This window comes from Garra rufa, chromosome 10 (genome assembly GCF_049309525.1).
Source record: "Garra rufa chromosome 10, GarRuf1.0, whole genome shotgun sequence".
NCBI lineage: Eukaryota > Metazoa > Chordata > Actinopteri > Cypriniformes > Cyprinidae > Garra > Garra rufa.
Window position 1 is genome coordinate 30840277 of NC_133370.1, and position 23635 is coordinate 30863911.

The 23635-nt window shown below is 35.6% G+C and overlaps 2 protein-coding genes across 6 annotated transcripts in view; both read right to left on the reverse strand.

Annotated features, from left to right (window-relative positions):
* Nucleotides 1-5: 5 nt before the first annotated feature.
* LOC141344369 (putative defense protein) lies at nt 6-6553 on the reverse strand. Its single transcript, XM_073849250.1, has 5 exons — nt 6415-6553; nt 6090-6282; nt 5794-5918; nt 5498-5592; nt 6-641 (listed from the first exon to the last, which is right to left on the reverse strand). Exons 2-5 carry the CDS (start codon nt 6280-6282, stop codon nt 368-370), a joined length of 687 nt encoding a protein of 228 aa, XP_073705351.1. The 5' UTR covers nt 6415-6553; the 3' UTR covers nt 6-367.
* A 5873-nt stretch (nt 6554-12426) lies between these two features.
* The window catches only part of agla (amylo-alpha-1, 6-glucosidase, 4-alpha-glucanotransferase a), a 45507-nt gene continuing 34298 nt past the window's right edge, over nt 12427-23635 (reverse strand). For 4 of the 5 annotated variants that reach the window (XM_073848317.1, XM_073848316.1, XM_073848319.1 and 1 more), the window contains 13 exons: nt 23435-23571; nt 23157-23290; nt 20910-21085; nt 20602-20704; nt 20038-20263; nt 19038-19149; nt 18295-18430; nt 18042-18154; nt 17391-17602; nt 16028-16125; nt 15850-15937; nt 15632-15765; nt 12427-13012 (listed from right to left, as the gene is read on the reverse strand). In XM_073848317.1, the coding sequence (XP_073704418.1) occupies nt 12895-13012; nt 15632-15765; nt 15850-15937; nt 16028-16125; nt 17391-17602; nt 18042-18154; nt 18295-18430; nt 19038-19149; nt 20038-20263; nt 20602-20704; nt 20910-21085; nt 23157-23290; nt 23435-23571 (1787 nt within the window). In that variant the 3' untranslated portion in view covers nt 12427-12894. The remainder of the gene's footprint in view (nt 13013-15631; nt 15766-15849; nt 15938-16027; nt 16126-17390; nt 17603-18041; nt 18155-18294; nt 18431-19037; nt 19150-20037; nt 20264-20601; nt 20705-20909; nt 21086-23156; nt 23291-23434; nt 23572-23635) is intronic. The other variant, XM_073848320.1, reaches the window with a different exon arrangement.

Consider the following 23635-nt stretch of genomic DNA (forward strand, 5'->3'; position numbering starts at 1 on the left):
TCGTATTATGTATGTACAAAGTTTTTTTTTAATTTTGTTTTTGTTGGTGTGCATTTTTGGACTAAAAGAAGAAATAAAACTAAAGTGGTTTCGAAATCTGGGTTGTGTTTTTTTGCTTTTGTCATAAAATACTTAACATTTGATACGAATCAATTTATTTCATTCCAGCTTATTTACAGTATATATAAATATAACAGTAAGGTACAAGATGGACAGTATGGTGCTCTATCAAAGGAAATATTATTTAATGTATTGTGGGACCAAGTTTTTTTAGTCCCATTGTACTTCAACATCAAATATATAACATGATTGAATATGAAACTTAAAGCCTATTAAATCTAGTGATTGTACAATCTTTGTTCAGTTTTTACATGATTGCCAGCAGAGGTAAAAGAAGAAGACACATAGTGAGAGACAATGGTGGACTAGAGGCGTCAGTTGTGGTGCCAGCTGTGGTGCCAGTTGTGGTGCCAGTTGTGGTGCCAGCTGTGGTGCCAGTTGTGGTGCCAGCTGTGGTGCCAGTTGTGGTGCCAGTTGTGGTGCCGGGTGGTGGGGCGGCTGTTGGATTTATGCCCACGAATCTAACAGTATCACTTTGAACGCCAACCCAGAAGACAGAGAAATTCTGCACAAACGTTGCCCTGCAAAAGCCATTAAATCCATGCAATTCAATCAGAGAAAAAAATACTAGTGTATAATATAAAAAAGCACGATAGTGTATAATTATTTGTTCAAAGATGCTTAGCAAAGCAAGTGAACTGTAAAATATATCTATATATGTATAAAATGAACTAGTATATAACTGATTCTTGAGACATGAGACAAAACATATCCAGCAATTGTAACTGATATTAGGATGAAAAATTAAAAACGTTATGAGGGATTAAAAATAGAATGTATTTAACACAATTACCTTCTTCAGTTTATTTTTATCCTTGTTATATCGAATCTTTGACACTTATTGTCACTCACTACATCAAAAATAGTGTGTCAACAGAGAAGGGTTCAATTATTCATGAGCTATAAAATAGATTTTTTTTTTAATGATGAAAAAGAGCTTGTTTTTTTATCAAAAGCATCATTTAATAATATCTCAAATCAAAGCAAGGTTGTTTTTCAAGGACACATGCGTGTTTCATAAGGTTTCAAAGTTGTCCCCACTTTTTGTCAACACCGTCAGACATTCATTAAAATATAAATATATAAAAAAAATCAGGGAATATCAAATGTCAGGGCGTGTCAAACTTCTATAGGGCCCCAAAACACCCTCAGACCCCAGAGGGTTAAGGTCGAGGCAACATACAGTAAGGCGAAGGGATCACAAAAAAACTGGATTAAAACATAATACATAATACAGTTTGTTTGATTATAATGTGTTTTGATCATTTTTGGATCATTGTTTAAGATGTTCAAATGTGAATATTAAGATCCTGGTAAATGTAAATGGATAGAGGTAACAACTAATTGTTTTATTTGTTCATATAACAGTTTTTTTTACGTTTTAAAGTTACCATAGCAGATGAGAGAAAATAAATAACTTGTGTTCTAATTATATTTTAGGAACTTAAAGGTGCCATAGAATGGAAAACTGTATTTATCTTGGCATAGTTGAATAATAACAGTTCTGTACATGGACATGACATACCATGAGTCTCAAACACCATCGTTTCCTCCTTCTTATATAAATCTGGTGTTTGCAAAAGACCACCGAAAAATAGGCTAATCCTAACATAACAGCGACTATTATGTAAGAGTCGCTATCATTAATAGTTACACTCCCAACATTTGCATAGCCCAATCATCAGAAGTTCTGCATATAGGCTTTTGTAAAAAAAACAAAACAAAGCAAGGACAATAGCGAAAATCACTACCCTGGAAATCCAGAGGTCTCGCGAGAGCACAATTTGAATTGTCTCTGCAAGACACTCTGGCTTCGAGCAATGATGCACGTTACTGCATTACGTAAGCAGTTCTGGGATCGGTGTATTTTATGTAGGCGGGCCAGAGGCGAGCTAAGCTGATGACGACAGCGCTGCGACGTCCGGAATCATTTAGTAAACATTGAAAGATGACTACAGATGAACTCCAGTTGTTTTAAATGGCTTTGGCCGCTACAATGAACGAGTTAGACTTGGCTTTTCATATAAAAGAGGAACAGAAAACCGCGCTCGAATCGTTCCTTTGCAAGAAGGACGTTTTTGCTGTTTTGCCGACTGGATACGGCAAGAGTTTAATCTATCAGTTAGCTCCGCTGGATTGTTGTGATTGGTCGTGGCGTTATCCAATTGTGTGCAGTAAGAGTTTCAAATGCATGCTTGGTGCCGCCCCTCGAGTTAGGCTCTTTTCATTGCTCGATGCCAGACCCTTAATCTTAATAGATTAGGGTCTGGATTTTTTCCAGGCTAGAAAATCACAGATCACGGGAATAAATGTTATGTCCCAGGTTGTGCAGGGGATGTTAATTGCAGGGATGGTGGGTGTCTGTAACTTACTCAGAAGGCAAGGAAAACAAAAAAGGCGATCTAATAAAATAAGGCGAGCCGCTGAAGGGACATGGTTAGCTTACTGCTAGCGGTAGCCTGTTACATTGCAGTACATAAGATTTCATTTACCACATAAACGGAGAGATGACTGTGCGGACGATGGCAAATGATTTACAGATCCTGAGCATCACTAACAAGCATCTAAACTTATGTGGTAAGTACTGCCGCTGTAGTATAACCTTACACAGAGCATAGCAATCACAAAAGTGAAAGTAAAATGATCGTGCATTCAAAACGGCAGTTTCAATGAACTGCATATTAATAGCGGCTCGAGCTCTGTGATTAAATATATATTTTCCTCCATGTGTGAACTAATGAAATGAGCCACTCTGTGAAACAGCCAATCAGGGCAGAGCTCATATTATTCATGAACCTTCCACATAAGGCAATAACAGACCATTTCATTCTAGGGACTAATCCTAGGGTTGTAAATGGACGTGTAAAACTGTTTCTGGATCATTTTTGCCCTTTCCTATGCCATATACCTTCAGAGAACAATTTAAAACATTGTATCAATGCATTCTATGGCACGTTTAAATGTGAATCTTGAAAAATTTATAAACAATAACATACTCACTGTTTGTGTTTGTTTTAATACAGTAATTGATTGATTCAATGTATTTGATCATTAAAATGGCTACAAATTCAGATTTTCGTCACCACCGTCAGATGAATATTTTGATAGTATTCCATTATGATATTGTATACTTGCTGATGAATTGTTGGTCACGTGAAAAAATGTAAACTGTCTGCTAACATGAGAATTAGTTTTGAAACGTTAAACACATTTTGATTGCTTGATTGCAAAATAAATGATGGTTAAGTAACTTGCTGTTTTGTAACATCTAGAGTTCATTTTCTACTCAAAATAACCAATCATACTCAAAAACCATTCACTGATTGTTACCTTCATTGTGTATCATGTGCCAAGTATTGAGGTCTCTGTGTTCATTTGGTTACTAACTACATTGAGTCAACATATAACCTTAAAAACAATAAGGAGCCGTCTACTTGCTTACAAACATGTTTGAAAGTGAAATACATGCTTTAATGGCATTTTTATATTCAGCGCTATGGTGTTTCAGTAAAATTTACAAACCGTGGCTGAGTGAATCGTACTTATGGACTGCAGAGTAAACTTAAAATAATTAAGTAGAAATTACTCATCAAACTATAATTGCACGTTGAATTTACTTATTATCTTTGCTTATTTAACTTGAATTAGTTAAGTAGATTTTACTTAAAAAATGTGCGTGCAAATTACTTAATGTTTTTTTCTTTGTGCAGTTTGATAGAAAAAATAGAAAAGTTGGGAGGTTTAATCGAAGCATAGCTCAGTAGCTTTATACAGCTCATTGATAACCATTATAAATGATAACACTGACAGTTTTTGACATTTTTCAACGGAATAAATAAATGTTTTAACCATGCAAGAGTTACCAACCTTCACAAAATCAAACAGCGATGTGTTGCTTTCCAGAAAATGTAGCTACAACTGATGCACAACAGGAATAAGAAGGTTTTATATACCAGGATTTTTTTTTTTATATGCTTGATACCAGGAAGGTTAACAATGAGCAGATTGAAAAAAACATCCTTATTGCTATGGGAACATCATAAAAGGAAGTGGATATGTGAGGTAGAGGCACATAAAGGTGGTGGAGTATGAGGAAATAAAGGTGGATATTTGAAATATGGGGAAATAAAACCTTCACCTGTTTTCTACACGGAAAACTTCACTCTTTCATTTCTGTTGTGCTTCCTACTGTAGATGTGTAAAATAATGGACTAACATGAGTTTAGTGCTTAAAACAGATCACCTGAATGTGCATTCTGGTGTTATAGATGAAAGATTCTATTTACATGCCAAACATGAATACATTTTATTGGACAAAATTCTGTTGAAGTGATAAGAAGTCTAATTCCTCACTTGTAAACTGGTTGTCAGGTTTCTTGGCTAACTCTTTGTCTCGTAACTAAACAAACAGCCAGGCCCACAGTATAACTCTTAAAAAATGCAGTATGTTAGCTTAAAAAAAAAAAAAAAACAGCGACTGGTTGGATTAAATATTTAACCCAACCTTCTGGGTAGTTTTGTTGAACTCAACTATTATTTAAAAAATTCCTATATGGCTGGCTTTAAATGTTGTAAATTAAGAATCAGACACAGAATTACTAGAGGTAACAGTATTAATCAAAAGGTGAACATTTATTAATAAGAAATAATAATAATAATAATAATAATAATAATAATAATAATAATAATAAAGTATTATTTAATTATTATTAAAGTTCCAACCTATTTTGGGTTCATTTTAAGCATATAACCTTAAAAACGGTAAGGAGTCGTCTACTTGCTTAAATGTTTGAAAGTGAAATACATGCTTTAATGGCATTTTTTTATTCAGTGCTATGATGTTTGAGTAAAATTTACAAACCGTGGCTGAGTGAATTGTACTTATGGACTGCAGAGTAAACTTAAAACTATAAATTGCAAACTATAATTGGACGTTGAACTTACTTATTATCTTTGCTTATTTAACTTAAATTAGTTAAGTAGATTTTACTTAATTACATACTTACATTTTACTTAAAAAATGTGTGTGCAAATTACTTACAGTTTTTTTTTTGTGTAGTTTGATAGAAAAAGAGAAAAGTTGGGAGGTTTAATCGTAGCATAGCTCAGTAGCTTAGTACATGTTAAATACAAAAATGCAGTTTCATTTGTCTGTACAAGGTTTTATTATTTCAATATTTCAGCCTGTTTTGTCCCACTCAAGAATCAGTGATGTGTGTGTTTAGGAATTTGTCATCAAATTTACTTACTGATGATATCTGAATACTAATAATATTACCAAACAGAAAAAAAACAATGCCGTTCAACTCTGTTATTACACCAAATTTAGTAAACAATGTAAATGTAAATATAATAAATGCAAAATCGGAATATTTACCTGAACCGAATATCTGCATTGTTCATCATAGGAGCCTTCCATTGAGCCACAATAGTTGTCTTGGTTACATTTGAATTATGACTGACAGCTGAGCCCTAAAAGATAAAGAATGCAGATAAAAGACTGTCTTCATTTCCAAGTACTGCTATTTGTAAATATGTATCCAGGCAGTTCAGTAGGGATAATTAACAATGTAACGCAAATCAAAACTTCTTAATTGAAGTACATTTCCTAGAATCATAGACTTTTTGGAGCAACATTAGGGTTAACAAATGTATTTTAAATAAACATCTTACCGGTGTTGTACAGTTGAGTAATTGAGAATCATTTCCAATGATTGTGAAAGTTCCTACTGGATCGGTCTGAGCCCTGGCCTGAAGAAGAAAGCCCCTGAATCCAGTCGCATTTGCTTGCAGTGTCACTACCAAGAAATAAAACTGTGATGTGATCTTTGAACTGTGGACTTGAGGGAAACTGACTTATACATCAAAAGAAACCAGTTGCTTAAAAGCCATTGCCAAAATGGCTAAAAAAGTGACGTTATCTGTTTGATACTTTGTATGAATTTCAATGTACAGGTCCTGTCACTAACCTGTGATCATCTGACCCTCTGTGTAGTTTGAGATGTCTGTGGTGACTGTATATGGAGGGTCTAACATAGAGGCAGTATTATTTCTATGTCCAGGAGTCATATCCATACATGCCCGATTCACCAATCCACTGCTAAATGCAGCTACAGCATGAAGATTCAGCCCAAAAACCAGGATGAGAAAGTGTACAAGCATCTAAAACAGGATAAATCAAAAAGATTTCAATTCATACAGCACATTGATAACCATTATAAATAATAACATTGACAGTTTTTGACATTTTTCAACGGAATAAATAAATGTTTTAACCATGCAAGAGTTACCAACCTTCACGAAGTCAAACAGCGATGTGTTGCTTTCCAGAAAATGTCGCTACAGCTGATGCACAACAGGAATAAGAAGGTTTTACATACCAGGATTTTTTATATGCTTGATACCAGGAAGGTTAACAATGAGCTGATTGAAAAAACATCCTTATTGCTATGGGAACATCATAAAGGAAGTGGATATATGAGGTAGAGGCACAAATAGGTATTGGAGTATGAGGAAATAAAGGTGGACATTTGAATTATGAGGAAATAAAACCTTCACCTGATTTCTACACGGAAAACTTCACTCATTCATTTCTGTTGTGCTTCGTAGATGTGTAAAATAATGGATGAAAATGAGTTCAGTGCTTAAAACAGACCATCTGAATGTGCATTCTGGTGTTATAGATTATAGATTCTATTTACATGCCAAACATGAATACATTTTATTGGACACAATTCTGTTAAAGTGATAAGTCATCTGATTCATCACTTGTAAACTGGTTGCCAGGTTTCTTGGCTAACTCTTTGTTTCATAACTAAACAAACAGCCAGACCCACAGTATGTTAACTCTTAAAAAATGCAGTATGTTCGCTTTAAAAAAAAAAAAAGATTAAATGTTCAACCCAACCTTCTGGGTGGTTTTGTTGAACTCAACTATTGTTTAAAAATTCCTATATGGCTGGCTTTAAATGTTGTAAATTAAGAATCAGACACAGAATTACTAGAGGTACCAGTATTAATCAAAAGGTGAACATTTATTAATAAGAAATAATAATAATAATAATAATAATAATAATAAAGTATTATTTATTATTAAAGTTCCAACCTATTTTGGGTTCATTTTAAGCAAAAAACTACCCAGAAGGTTAAACACATTCTAAAACACAGTAAGCATGTGATTTGTGGCTTTCGGGACAATTGTAAATAAATGTTTAATATGTTATAAATTAATTAACTGCTGAATGAGAGTAAATGCCCCAATCACAATACATTTAAAAGGAAAACCCTGAAACCTAGAACACAATGTGAAGTTGGAACACATACTATGCATTTACAATCACAAACAACAGTTTTTACACCCACATGAAATTCAATCAGTCTGTATTTTTGAGATATACATTTCCTTACTTTGTCAAGAAAAAACCTCCAAACAACTTCACAATCCCACTGCTGCTTCTGGAGGAACAGACTCTTACACAGTAAGTTTTACTTTGCTGTCTTTGAATGAGAATCTAGCTGCTGAAGAACACTTTAGTAGCTAAAGAATAAAAATAACAATAGAAGAAGAAAGGGGCCATTTTTAAACATATTTTATTGACTACGAAAATGTACACTACCAGTCTAAATATTTTTCGTGTTTTTTAAAGAAGTCTCTTCTGCTCAGCAAGCCTGCATTTATTTGATCCAAAGTTCAGCAAAAACAGCAAAAATGTGAAATATTTTTACTTTTTAAAACAACGGTTTTCTATTAGAATATATTTTAAAATGTAATTTATTCCTGTGATTTCAAAGCATAATTTTTAGCATCATTTCTCAAGTCACATGATCCTCCAGAAATTATTATATTGTTCTGCTTTACTGCTCATTTATTATTAAGTTGAAAACAGCTGGGTAGAATTTTATCAGGTTTCTTTGATGAATAGAAAGTTCAGAAGAACAGCATTCATCTGAAATAGAAATCTTTCTTTTTTATTTCAGATAAATAACTGATCTTTGGATCTATCCATTCATCAAAGAATCCTGAAATGTACTCAATCATTTTAAATACTGATAATGATGATAATAATGATAATAAAATGTGTTTCTTGAAAAGCATATCAACATATTAGAATGATTTTTGAAAAATCATGGGACACTGAACACTGGAGTAATGATGCTGAAAATGTAGCTTTGATCACAGGAATAAATTACATTTTCAAATATATTCAAATAGAAAGCAATATTTCACAACATTACTGCTTTTGCTGTATTTTGGATCAAATAAATGTAGGCTTGGTGAGAAGAAGAGACTGGTAGTGTATGTAAATAAACTAAAGTAATTTATTTGTTTTGCTCCATTATCTAACTCTGTTTACCATTTCACGCTGTTTAATTAATTAATCAATCAATCAATCAATCAATAAAATTAGATCATTAGAAGATTAGATAAATAAGTATTTGTTTTTTTTTTAGATGCATGTTGAGATTCTACTGCTGCTGTGTCTGTGTTGTGTAAGGAGGGTCACGGCTTACCCCAACGGTCTAGTTGAGGATTCCTGTCAAAGCATGACCCCTTATCACACTCCCTTTGATTCCCAAATAACCAGCTCTCCTTACAAAGTCTTTGTGAACAGTACCACATTCACACCAGGACAAACCATCACTGGTGAGGGCAGTTTCTTACTGCTATTTCTTCTTTATGGATTTTTAGATGTTAGGTTTTTAATTAAAGCTTATTAGTAATCAATAGCTGATGGAATAGTTAAAGGGGTCATCGGATGCCCATTTTCCACAAGTTCATATGATTCTTTAGGGTCTTAATGAAAAGTCTCTAATATACTTTGGCTAAAAATTCTCAATATTAGTGTGAAAAAACACCCTTTTACCTTGTCAAAATCAGCTCTGCAAAATATCAGCTCATTTTATGGCATAAGCCCTTTAAATGCTAATGAGCTCTGCTCGCCCCGCCCCTCTCTGCTGAGGGATTACCAGCTGTAATGTTTACTTTAGCCACATTTAGTCGCGTTTATCGGCGAAACTTGCCAACAAGCACATTATTAAGAAAGGCCATTTGCAAAGATGCATAAAAAACTGATGTTTCTTCATCAGAAGAGATTTAGAGAAATTTAGCAAACATCACTTGATCACAACAACCAAGGGGTTCTCTGTAGTGATTGGTTGCCGTCAGAATGAGTTCAAACAGCTGCTGAAAACAACATAATCCACAGCATGACTCTAGTACATCAATTATCGTCCTCTTAAAGGTGTGCTTTTAGACTTTTTCACTTTTTGAACTTCAGCCAGTGTGTGGTGTGTACGTTTGGGCATAAAAAACATCTACTAAGTTACAAATCTCAAAGTCCACTCCAAAGGGAGATATTCAGTTTTTAAAAAGTCCCTTTTTTCCAAAACTACAACGAATGGCTCATTTGGACTACAGCTTTGTTTTCCGCATACAATGATGTCACAACGCGGTATCCCGCCTACAGAAATTCAATTCGTTAGCGGGTTGGGGATTCGCATGTATTATGGACAGCCGCTTGTGGGATGCTTCAGCATTCAGCGAGCCGCAGGTCGTCTCAGGACCCCTTTAACTTCAAACCATTGCTTCCAGCTAAAATATAAATAATATTACTTTCCCCAGTAAAAAAGTACTCATCTGAATCAGGAGAGAAATATACACAGGTCAAGCACCTTTTACAAGCAGTCCAAAACAGTTCCAAACAAATATATTGGTGAATTTCGATATGAGAGGACAAAATGGGATGGACCTTTTCACTCTAGGAAGCATTATTATGAATAAAGCACCAGAAGCAAGTTTAAAGTTAAAATTCTGTAGTGGTGTGGATTATTGTGATTGTTTTTTCAGCAGTTTGGACTGTCATTTTCAGCAAATTTTCATTTTTGAAAGGACTATTTCTTTAAAGGGGTCATTGGATTCACTTTTACATGTTATTTGAACATAAATGTGTGTTGGCAGTGTGTGTACACAACAGTCCTATAAAATGACAGAAATCCACGCATTGCTCTTTTTTTTAAAATCCCCAATAATAATAATAACTTTCTCAAATCAGGCTGTTGAATGACGTAGTTCTGCACAGGCCACTCCCACGATTGTTGATTGACATAGCCGCCATACTTTAGTCCAGGCCTGAGTGAGCTGTAAGCTGATGCTGAGCAGGGGTAGACAACAATGTCCCAGATTGAGTGATTGTTTTGTTGTTGGATATAATAAATATTATAGCATATTTTCAAATAATGTCCTAGTTAGCAAGTTCTGCAGCTAAAGTTTACAGTCTCTCAAACCGCTCATCACCACATGGAAGAGAGGGGTTTGGTGAGCAGAGCTCATTAGCATTTAAAGGGACATGCACCTAGTGGCTGTTCCCAAAATAGCATCAGAGTTTCGCCTCTTGGTATTCTATACCAAGAGTTAAGTGTACCATATGCATCAAACATTTAGCCAATGTTCCGTGGACGTGACGTCTGAAGCTGAGACTAGTCAAAGACTATAGAATACCCAAGACATGTCACTCATATAGTTTTGAATGTGGAAAAATGCAATGTTTATTATGGCCGCGAAGCCCCGCCTTCTTAGTGAAAGAGCCAATCGTTGATTAGTAAAGTCAGCGCGTCACTGCAGCTGCCGTTAGAAGTCCCGGTTGCTATAGAAACAATCGGCGCTCTAAGACGTGTGCTCAGTGCTGCGCATGCGCACTGGCTCATCTAGCCGGAAAAATAAGCATTTTTTAACGCTATTGGAGCACAAGTAACCATATTTATGAGGCAGTGCTTGTTGGATTTCTTTGGAGATTTAAAATATGAAATTTAATCTTAAATTTGGTGAACAGTTTTGGACAATTTGATGTTTCCCCATTCAAAGAGATAGGAGCTGCACTTGCCTGCCCGAGTAGCGTTTCAAAGATGGCCGCCGAGTGACATGACTTGCCTTAAAGGGACTTTGGACTAGTAGAACATTAACCGTGCAGTCCATGCTGTTATTTACATTTGAGTATCTCCAATATGCCTGCACATCCAGGTACCTGACCAAACCTTGACGTAAGTGCAAACCTCTATTCATGGGAAACCGCCACCTCATAAAATAGCTGTTTTTCTGTGAGATGAACTTTGTAATTTCATGGTCTCATATTACCATTGTAGTTTCCTCAGTGATGAAAAGCTCACGATTACATAAGCAGCAGGGGTCAACTTGAGTTACGCCAACAGATTTAAAGAGGTCAACACACATATCTCTGTGTTTAACTCTCAGTTACCCTGCAGGCGGCCGAGAATGCCTCCGAATTCCAAGGCTTCATGTTACAGGCTCGAGAGGTGCATGGAAAAACTGCAGTGGGACGCTTTACATTAATAAACACCAACCAATCCCGTGCCCTGAACTGTTTCAACACAGAGGTGCTTCATTGTTATTTTTAGACGGTGATGTTAAAGTTAATGCATTACATTTGACGTTCCTATTCAATGCAGACATTTAAATATTAGCTGCAATATTTGTTTTAACGCTAAAACGAGGCATGAGTCATGGAAACGCTCTCATTTTGGCCCTCAGAACTCAACTCTCAGCCAAGCATCTGCAGACAAGAAATCCCAGTTTGAGGCTACATGGGAAGCACCAGCAAACTCCTCTTTGGAAGATATTCAGTTCTTGTATGTGTTGTACTCTTGTTTAGAGGCAAATTACACTCATGATCTCTTGAAATGAAACACTTGAATATAATTCATGATTTCAATGCTTTTACAGTGTGACATTTGTCAGAGACTATACAGCTTTTTGGACCATGGTTAACAGCTCTACAGTTCGTTCAATTGGGAAACAGTCACCAAGCACATCACCATCACCATCACCTAACAAAACTACATCTACAACCATCAAACCAGCTGCTTCTCAGCAAACTAGTTCTTTACCAGTGAGTATTCTAATTCACATACTCCTATATTTCTTATAATTAGCTTCAATATTGTTTTATGTTTTTTTCCCCAACAGAATTCCAGTTATAAACACATACATTTAAGTGCGGTGAGGCTCAGTGTGATTCTCCATGCACAAACATTGTACTCACTTTTACTTTTGATCAACCTTTGACCAGTATTAAATAGTTTTACAGAAAAAAACTCAGTTGTTTTAGATTAAAAGTAATAAAACTTCATAAAGTTTTTTTATAGCATTTATAGAATATAGGCATGCAATAACTGGAGAACGTGAATACTTGAAACATGTAATAAAAAAATAATTGGCAACAAAAAATGTCTGCGCTTTCTGAATTAAAAACAAAAAGTTATAACGATTAAAAAATAATATTTTCCAGATACTCAGTCTTTAAACATTTTTTTTATTTCACATTTATCTCTGTTTTTAGTTCACTAATTATTCAGTCATTTTGAAACATGCGAACAAAAACATTTTGTGAGAAATCGAGCCTCCTAACCTTACAGGATCGTCAAAGATGTTTGTGCAAAGAAGTAGGACAAACACTACACATTAACTAACGATGAGTTAATTATATATTATACTAGACACATTCGCAATATTCCGACAAAATAGTGACAACATTTTAATGCGTACCCAGTCACCTACATCAAGGGCAAACTTACAGTCTCTAGTAGTCTAGTAAAAGCTGGATGCGGAAGGGAGGAACAAGGAAATCTCATACTAAAGTACAGGATGTTGTGTGTGTTGTACAATCTATCAGATATGAGCTTTCCTCAGATCTATTTACACAGCACACAATCAAGATTGCACAGGAACACTTGTGGAAGACGAGGGTGAGTGGTTTCTGCTCAGAGATCATGAAGAACCTCAAGCACAGCGGCAAGAGACCATGCCTGAGTTTCACAGCTAAAAGAGCAGTACTGGCCATTCTCATTTGTGAGCTCTGGCAGTCCCTTCCAGGATGACCTGAGGAACAAAAGACAGATATGTTAGATCCTGATTACGTTTTTGCAGGTCACGTTTTGCAGATTTGATCTCGATGTACAATATAAAATTTAATTGCTTCTGTGTTTACAAGCCATACTCTTTATTTATTCCTTGAACACTTCAAATGTTCAGCATAGTATCTCAGTTGTTGAAACCACATCTAATTGGTGACTATAGTGGCACTGAAATTACACACTTCAGCTTTAAATTTGAATTAAACGCAATGACAGACCATTTCTTACTTGCTAACTGGACATTTTATGAAGTAATATTTGCATTATACCAGCCACAAGTTTTAGAACCCATTTTGGTCAACAGGGTTCGTACAGATCCAGTAAAATGAATTTCAAGGACTTACCAAGCACTACTTTTTTGATTTTCAAGGACTTCAATCAAAGATCTAATTCATCATACATTGTCTTATCTTTCAAATTCTAAAAAAGATTAATAGATAAATAAAAATCTACGAATAAAATGATATGTGAAGTTCTGATCTAAATCAAATGACTCACAAATCCTCTCCGAAATCCAGATATAATTCTAACGATTCGTGATCAGCGCTCCGAAGTTCCGATCTAAAGCAAAAGATTCATGAACCTGCTTTGAAATCCCAATATAATTCGAATGATTTGCGATCTGCACTCTGAATTTCTGACCTAAAGCAAAGAATTCACAAACCAGCTTTGAAAACCCAATCTAATCTAAATGATTCGCGATCCATGCTCGGAAGTTCCAATCTGAAACAAAAGATTAACAAACCTTCTTCTAAATCCCGATCTAAATCAAATGATTCACAATCCACCCTGTGAAGTTCCAATCTGAAGCAAAAGATTCACTAACCCCCTCCGAAACTGCAATGTAATTCAAATAATTCCCCACTCCTAAGTTCCAATCTGAAGCAAAAGATTTACGAACCTGCTTCAAAATCCAATCTAACTGTTATGATTAGCAATCCGCACTTTGAAGTTCTAATCTGAAGCAAAAGATTCACAAACCAGCTTCGAAAACCCAATCTAATCCAAATGATTCGCGATCCATGCTCCGAAGTTCTAATCTAAAGCAAAAGATTCACAAACCTGCTCTGAAGTTCCAATGTAACTCAAATAATTTGCGAACTGCACCCTGAAGTTCAAATCTGAAGCAAAAGATTTACAAACCCGCTCCCAAATCCCGATCTAAATCAAATTATTCACGATTCACGCACCGAAGTTCCGATCTAAATCAAATGACGCACAAACCCACTTCGAAATCCCCATCTAAATTAAATGATTCACAATCCACCCTGTGAAGTTCTAATCTGAGGCAAAAGATTCACTAACCCCCTCCGAAATTGCAATGCAATTTAAATAATTCATGATCCGTACTCCGAAGTTCCGATCTGAAGCAAAAGATTCACAAACCAGCTTCGAAATCCGATCTAATTGTTATGATAAGCAATCCGCGCTCTGAAGTTCTGATCTGAAGCAAAAGATTCAGAAACCTGCTTTGAAATCCCAATCTAATTCGAATGATTTGTGATCCGAACTCTGAAGTTCCGACCTAAAGCAAAAGAGTCACGAAACAACTTTGAAATCCCAATCTAATTGAAATGTTTAGCGATCTGTCCTCCGAAGTTCTGATCTGAAGCAAAAGATTCACAAACCCGCTCGCAAATCAGATCTAATTCAAATGATTCGCGATCCATACTCCGTAGTTCCGATCTGAAGCAAAAGATGAACAAACCCTCTTCTAAATCCCGATCTAAATTATTCACGATCCATGCTCTGAAGATCCGATCTAAATCAAATGACGCACAAACCCACTCCGAAATCCCCATCTAAATCAAATGATTCACAATTCACAAAACTATTTATAAACCCACTCCAAAATCCCAATCTAATTCAAGTTATATGCACTCCGAAGTTTCAATCTGAAGCAAACGTTTCTCGAACCTGCATCGAAATCCCGATCTAAATCAAATTATTCATGATTCGCTCTCTGAAGTTCTAATCTGAAGCAAAAGATTCATGAACCTGCTCTGAAATGCGATTCTGATTCAAATGATTCTCAATCCATGCTCCTAAATTCCGATCTGAAGCAAAAGATTCATGAACCCGCTCTGAAATGCGATTCTGATTCAAATGATTCTCAATCCATGCTCCTAAGTTCCAGCCTGAAGCAAAATATTCATGAACCCGCTCCGAAATCGCTATATAATTCAAACGATTTACGATCTGCTTTCTGAAGTTCCAATCTGAAGCATGGTTCCAGCTTAAGATGATTTACTTAATGGATTCGGTTCAACTGTTCCTCTTTTTGCATCTTCAGCCATGTTTACACGACACTGTCCGTACTTCTACAGGCTTAGCTTGCTAGTTTCACGACTTTAAGTAAAATAAGCGGGAAAAGCTATGATTTTTTTTTTGTATGAACTTATTTCATAGATACATTGCGTTTCAGTAATTGAAGCACTTTTCAAGCACCTTTTGAGGAATATTGCTATTTTCAAGGGTTTTCCAGGCCTTAAATTTCAAAAGTCAAGCACTTCGAGCACCTTGTATGAACCCTGGGTCAACCAATAATTAACAGATAATTATTTACTATTCATGCAGTGTTTACCTTTCCATGTGGACATAATGGCGAGAGAGGACATTCTTCACCAAATACACTGTTTTGTCATAGGTGTCTTTTCCAAGCTTCTTTGCAAAGTAGATCTTTGCCCGGAGGAAGTAACCGATAGGCCATAGCCACTCCTGATGAGGGTAAATGAATAGAAAGGTTAAGAATCCTGAAAAAAGCTTAAATTGTGCTGATGAAGCTGTACTTATGGATCTTACAGGGCCTTGATGGTAATTGAAGCCCCTGGCGAGGTTGTAGTTGTCATTGTCCAGAGAATTGTCATAAACACCACAGTAAACCATGTCACTGTTTAAACAAACAAAATCATGAGTCACACACAGAAAGTAGAAGGAATGTTATCAGATAATGCAGTATAATTAATTTAAGGACTCTCACTCAGGGTCCAAGGTCTTCATTCCAAGAGGTCCAAGCAGTTTCTCTTCTGCAATGTTCAGTGCTTCCCAAGCATGCTCTACAGTGAACAGCTCTGGAGCCTAGGAAGGAAAACCATTAGGAATATACTAACCACAAACTATTAGGCTTTTACTCTCTAACTTAGATCCTCACCTATTGAAGCCTGATTTCTCCATTGAATAAAAAATAAACTGAAAATGAACTGAAAAAAAAGGTTGTTGCGACTTTTTATTTCACAATTCCGACATTTTTTTTCCCTCAGGATTGTGAGATACAAACTAGCTGTTGTAAGTTATAAAGTCAGAATTGTGAGTTTATATCACTGCAATTTTTTTTCCCACAAATTCAAGTTTATATTTCACAATTTTGACTTTTTTTTCTTGCAATTGCGAATTTGTATCTTGAAATTCTCACTTTTTCTTGCAATTTTGAGCTTTATCTCACAATTATGACTTTTTTTTTTACCCAGAATTGTGAGATATAAACTCGCAATTGTGAGTTATAAAGTCAGAATTTCATGTTTATGTCATTGCGAGTTTTTTTTCCACAAATTCAAGTTTGTATCTCGCAATTCTGATATTTTTTCTTGCAATTGCGAGTTCATATCTCACAATTCAGATTTTTTTCCCCAGAATTGTGAGGTATAAACTCGCAATTATGAGTTATAAAGTCAGAATTGTGTGATATAAACACGCAATTGCCAGCTATAAAATCATTGCAAGTTTTTTCTCACAAATTTGAGTTTTTATCTTGCAATTCTGACTTTTTTCCCCAGAATTGTGAGATATAAACTCTCTGCAATTCTCACTTTTTCTTGTGATTTTGAGTTTCATTGCAGGTATTTTCTAACTAATTTGAGTTTGTATCTCGCAATTCTGAATTGTTTTTTTAAGTTATGAAATTATAAAATCTCACAATTCTGACTCAACTAAAAAAAAAAAATCATAATTGCGAGATATAAACTCAGACTAAACTAAAGAAGTCAGATTTGCAAGTTATCTTGGACTTGAAAAGAAAAACACGTCATATTTGTGAATTTATAACATGCATTTCTGACTTCAATTTTCAGAATGAGTGTATGTCTCACAATTGTAAGAAAAAAAGTCAGATTTGCAAGATGTAAACAACTAAAAAAAAAAAAAAATATATATATATATATATATATATATATATATATATATATATATTCAGTGGTGGAAACAGGCTTTTATACTCACCAACCAAGAAAGTAGAAATGATAATTTAATAATTAAATTAAATAAGAAAAAAAACCCATCCAATTATATTTACAAATATTTTGGGACCTGAGATCTTTTAGATTTAATGTTTTAGAATGAATCCTTACCACCACCATGGCAATGGGAAAGTTGGGTCTGAGCTGGTAATCACACCAGGGGCTGGAGGCTCCATAGCTGTCTTTGTAAATGCCCCGCTTATGAACCAACTCAGGATGCTTCTCGTTGGGGTCATCCAGGTTTTGGGACACATAGAACATCTTCTCAAAGTTCTGCTGGATTTTTCTGTCCCATTCTTCATAGGAAATAGTGAGCTGTTTGTCTACAGGTATAACAAATGTTTGTGATTCAGATATTCTCTGCACCTTTGGAGTAAATCACAAATATCATATTTGATCCAAAGCATAGGCAGATATCTTCTTAAGGCAGCATCCTATGATTTAAAATGGAACCTCTGCAAGTAATTTTAAATGAATTATTACTTCCATAAATTATATATGCTTTTCTGAATTGAATTAAATATTGTTGCCATTACTCTCTTTTCTGCCATCATAGATACATGTTTTTAAATATTTTTTAATGAGCTTGTTAAACAAAGGATCTCAGACTGCAGCATTACTTTTCAAACCTTTTGAAACTACCTGTACTGTACATTGAGCGAGTGCCTGATGATGCCTTAAAATGCTATGTAGTAGAGCAGCTTGCTACGTTTTGGAACAAAGCTAATGTTATGAGCACTAGTAAGGGCAATCTGAGCTCACCGCCTTTGTGTATGGCCACACTATTATACGGAAAGAGCCCTTGTTTATGTAGCTCCACCAGCCAACGCAATGTTGATTTGCACAGACCCACTATTTCCACCGCTGATCCATCTCTGCATTAGGAACACAATAGGGAGTCAGAATATTGAATGATGGCAACAGACATAGACAGTGAGACAGAGAAAAGAGATCCACTTATAAATGGCATCTTATAAATAGAATATATATGGCTTTAAGAGATATCAACGCATGCCTGGGTGTCGCTGGTATCCCTTTGTTGCGGGCCCTCTCGCTCTCTCCCATTTTGTCCATCCAGGTCCCACAGTTGAACCGATTTCCGCCATACACAAACCCAGTGTCAGGGTTCACCTTGGCCACAATGTTAAACCCTGAGAAAGTTCAGAATAGAAAAAAATTGACATGTTCTTAAAGGACTCTTAAAAAAAGAATCTTGAAAAGAACATATAATGAAAATTAGACTTTTTCCTAGCTGTTTAACTTTACTGACTGTTTTTGTAACTTGTGTTTGTAACATAAACTTCTGTGTATTTGACCGTTTAAGCGCAATAAGACATGAAAGAGTTTCTTTTAGTACTTTCTGGCAGCTGCTTTCTGTGTGCGTGTTTTGAATGTGTGCACTCAGAAAACCGTATATCAGAAGTTTAAACTAATATGGAGTAAAAGCATGATTTCAGCATGATAGACATGATTATCAAAACTAAACAGAAGTTTTTTGGCAGAGTATCTGCGGTATGAGCTGTATAAACACAGCCCTATTCCGGAAAGGGTGGCAGGGAGCAGCAGCTCATTTGCATTTAAAGAGCCATGCGTGAAAACAGCATGTTTCTGCTTCCACTCAAAACAGGCATTTTCAAAATCATCTGTCTGATATTTTGAGCTGAAATTTCACAGACGTATTCTGGGGACATCTGAGACTTAGACATATTGTAAAAAGGGGAATAATAGGTCTTTAAAAATATTTAAAAAAGGTTTTACCTTCGTCTCTCATGTTGCGGTCAATCTGTGGTCCGGCATTCCTCTCTCTGAACTCTATACCCTGCATGTGGCGCTCCATGGCCTCATGAATGACTTCATACAGCAGCTGATCCTGTGGTATCACAGACACAAAACAATACTGATGCAATCCTTGTGTCAGCAGTGAACAGTGAAACCAAAATTTGAATTCATAAAGCATTATATAATCTATGATTGAAGGAGAAGTTCACTTGTAGAACAAAAAATTTCAGATAATTGACTCCTTTGTCATCCAAGATGTCTTTTTTTTCCTTCAGTCGTAAAGAACTTATGTTTTTGAGGAAAACATTTTTAGGAATTATATCCATATAGAGGACTTCAATGGTGCCCGTGAGTTTGAACTTCCAAATTGCAGTTTAAATGCAGCTTCAAATGGCTCTAAACAATCTCAGCAAAGGAAGAAGGGTTATATCTAGTGAAACAAACTGTCATTTTCGAAACAAATTCACATTTTATATGCTTTTTAACCTCAAATGCTCGTCTTGACTAGGTGTGTGTGAACAGTTTTTTTTTCCCAGTTCAAGACAGTTAGGGTATGTCGAAAAACCCAACTTCAAAATTGTCCTACATGGCTGCAAAAGTACTGACCCATTGTTTACAAAGTAAATATGTAAAGAAGATCAAACGCCATTTGCAAAAAAAAGGTAAAACATTTTGGAAGTTTAAACTTTGGGGCACCATTGAAGTCCACTATATGGAGATAAATCCTGAAATGCTTTCCCTCAAGAAACATAATTTCTTATCGACTGAAGAAAGAAAGACATGAAAATCTTGGATGACATTGGGGTGAGTCAATTATCTGTGAATTTTCGTTCTGGCAGTGAACGTCTCCTTTAAAACATTTAGTCAACAAGGACACAAAAAAGACAAATTAAATCAATGTTGTTCTATTTAAGTATCCTAAAAAGGAATACACAGAAATATTAAGCATCATTTTTTTCTTTTTTGGTGGTGTGCTTACCACAGTGCCAGCTGTCAGGGGTTTAGAGTCGTCTGTGGGGTACATCCTGGACACGGGGCATTGGAGGATGTCAGTGCCGTTGGGTACCATTGTACAATAGTCCTGAATACACTGCAACCACCACCACACCGCGTCACGGCAATTAAAACGGGCCCCTACACCCTCTCCGAGCAGGTTAGGAATCAGTCCATGTCTCAAAGTGCCAGCAAAGGCCAGGATGATGTTCCTGTAAAGCAGGATGAAGAGGAAAGGAACGAGCTCTGAGGAGAAATTCCATCTCTAAACACTCAACAATATCAATGTAAGATCAATATAATTTAATCTTTTTCTCAAATCTAAGGTCATAATGGGGGTAAAATGATGGATAACAAATCTCTCAAATGATTCTGGATGGATTGAGATTGACATTTTACACTAAAAAATTAAATGTATGCTTAATTTACACTTAAACTTGCACTGTTGCAGAAAAACTGATGTACTTTGAGAATCATTTTTGAATATGATCGTGATTGAATCAAAAACGGTCTGAGTTAATTATTGTAGTAATGAACTGGATATGAGTACCTGGCCTCCACATGACGTCCTGTGACCAGCATTAGTCCTCGCAGGGCGATGAACGTGTCCCTGCCCCAACAACGGAAGATTCCAGCAGAGAAATGAGGTAGGCCTGTGGAAGGAGGAAGTCATTAAGACCAAGAATAATAACAGATCACTGTAGCTGGTCATTGTTAAGTTTAAACCTACAATCCTGTGTTAGCAGCCCAGATATTTTGGCCATTCGGCTAGCAACACTTAATAATTCATTTACTCTGGCAACTTCTGCAACATATTCTGACATATTTAGGTTTTTCTGTGGGTTACTATGGAGTCACCTGCAGCCAATGAAACACAGCACTGCTCCTTCTGCTTTGTGATCTCATTGACACGGTAAGGCACATCGCTCAGGGCTGGTGAGAGAGGTGGAAGAGCTGGAAAACGTCCAACGGCACACATTTGGACCGATCCCAGAGCCAACAGCTTCACAAAAGATGAGCCATTCTGCACAAAACTAACACACAGACACATGCACACAATCAGTCTTATAACAGCTCTTGAATTATGAGAAACCTGAGCATTAGATTTAATACTTTCAATCATGACAGCTCCTAAAATAGATTTGAACAGTTATGGATCTTGGCGGATTTAGATATGCTACGCTGCCAAGTGAGTGAAGGTTTGCTGCTGAAACTTGCTAATAATTACAGGGATTAGGATTAGATCTGCAACTGCAAATTAAAAGAAATAGAACCCAGAGGCAGATCTAGACAGGTGGTGCTAGGGAGGAGGAAGGCTAAAGAAATTCACATGGCACACAGTAGTGAGATTATGATGGTGTTTTAGTGCCACGTTAAAAAAAGAAGCTAAGATTACCAGATTAAAATCGTAACATTTTGAGAATAAAGTCTGAATTTTACGAGAATTAAATCTAAATATTTTAAGAACAAAGCTGAAATATTTTCAAGAATAAAGACGAAACATTTCGAGAATAAAGTCACAATTACGAGAAAAATGCTGAAATATTTTAAAAATAAAGTCAAAATTATGAGAATAAAGTTGAAGTGTTTTGAGAATTAAGTCAAAATGTTTCGAGAATAAAGTCAAAATATTTTGAAAATAAACTCAAAATTAGAATAAATTTGTAGCAATAACAAGATTAAAGTTATAACCTAATATTTTGAGAGTATACTCTTAGCTATTGCGCATGCAAAGAGCAAAAAAAAAAAAAAAATCAGTTCAACTTTTTCTCAGAATGTTTCGACTTTATTCTCGAAATATGTAGACTTCATTCTCTGAACATTTTGTTCATACAATAATGTGTTCTTCATTCTCTTTAATGTGGCGTGACAGATAACTGTATCAGTCATCAGCCAGAGACATTCAGTTCATTAAATTAAATTCTTTTTTTTTTTAAATTTCATTTGATGTTCCTTCACGTTAATATCCTGCTACAAATTTGAGGAAAAACACATTTATAACAAAAAAATTACAGAATTTGAAATCTGAGATGTGTTATATTAAAAGTAACAAAGCACAATAGTGAATGGAAGATGTTAATAATTAATTGCAATCATTTACTGTTTTATACCGTGAATAAAAAAGCTTGCCTCAAAGAAGACAACAAGAAGACAACAAGATAACTTAAATTAATGAGTTGCAGTCCACTTCGACATTTAGAATGTTTTATTGTTGTTTGTAATTAAATTAATTTGCGGAATGAAAGGTTGAATGCCACATGCGATTTTCTGGAGTGGGTGGTAGAATTTCCGCATAGAATAATTTAATGAAAAGTATAATTTAGTGAATAATGTCTCATTGCAATCGAAAAGACGATTGATTAACATGAATACGTGATCTGTCACAGCACAAAGCTTATTGCTATTATTGGGTGGCTGGCGCACTACAAATAGGCCAAATTAATGCAATTGAAGACAATTTTTTCAAATAATTTCTAGTGGCCTGGCAACTTCTCCTGGTGCTCCCAATCCAGGCCATTTGCATGTTCAAGATATACTCAAGATACTATAAATTTAATTCTTATGATTTAATTCTCGTAGTTGCGACTTTATTCCCAAAACATTTCGACTTTATTCTCAAAATATTTTGACTTTATTCTCTGAACATTTCGTCTTTATTCCCAGAACATTTCGACTTTATTCTCTGAAGATTTTGACTTTATTCTTGGAACATTTCGACTTTATTCTCAAAATATTTTGACTTTATCCTCTGAACATTTCGTCTTTATTCCCAAAACAGTTCGACTTTATTCTCTGAAGATTTTGACTTTATTCTTGGAACATTTCGACTTTATTCTCAAAATATTTTGACTTTATTCCCAGAACATTTCGACTTTATTCTCGGAACATTGGGACTTTTTTCTCGGAACATGTCGACAGGTTTAAAGTAAATAAAAAAAGTTTGCTAAACATGAAATTGATTGGCTGTGTCGCCAGCTAATTGTGAGAACTAATCAGCTACTGAAATAGTTTTAAGAGAAAATAGCTGTTTTCAGAGAAAGGATTCATAATAAAACCCAACAAGAGTTTATGATAGGATTTTCCCTATCCTTTTGAGACACTGACCTTGACATCTGTTTGAAGGTCACATCAAGTGCAGTAGTGTAGGCCCCTACCAGGATGGCATCAAAGTAACAGGGGATAAGGTAGCGAGGGATGTGTTTCAGGTAGGCAAACATAGCCTGGAACCACTGACCCACCTAAGGACATGTTAGTGACAAATTTGACTACTGGATTTAAGAATAGGAGTAGCAATAGATCTTTCCAAAGACTTTGACCGCAGCTAAGAACCCTGAGATTATCAGCTCCATACAGTATTTATTTTGATCGCTTGACTCATTTACCTCGGCCTGTGTGCCCCCACGGGATATCAGTCTATTGCTCACATAGTCGATCATCCAATCCCCTTGCCTTAGGTTGTCACAGAACGGATGGCCAAGATCATTTTTGGGTCGAACATCTGCCATTACTGACAACAGACCTGTGAGTATGAAATGACAACATTTTTTGCCAGTTATTTTGATTTAAGATGCCTGTAAAATACA

Coding starts and splice junctions, on each gene's coding strand:
- LOC141344369 (XM_073849250.1), bottom strand. CDS start 6,282: ATGCTTGTACACTTTCTCATCCTGGTTTTTGGGCTGAATCTTCATGCT. Junction 5,919..6,089: donor AGAGGGTCAGATGATCACAG/GTTAGTGACAGG, acceptor ATTTCTTGGTAG/TGACACTGCAAGCAAATGCG. Junction 642..5,497: donor AATGCAGATATTCGGTTCAG/GTAAATATTCCG, acceptor TGGCTTTTGCAG/GGCAACGTTTGTGCAGAATT.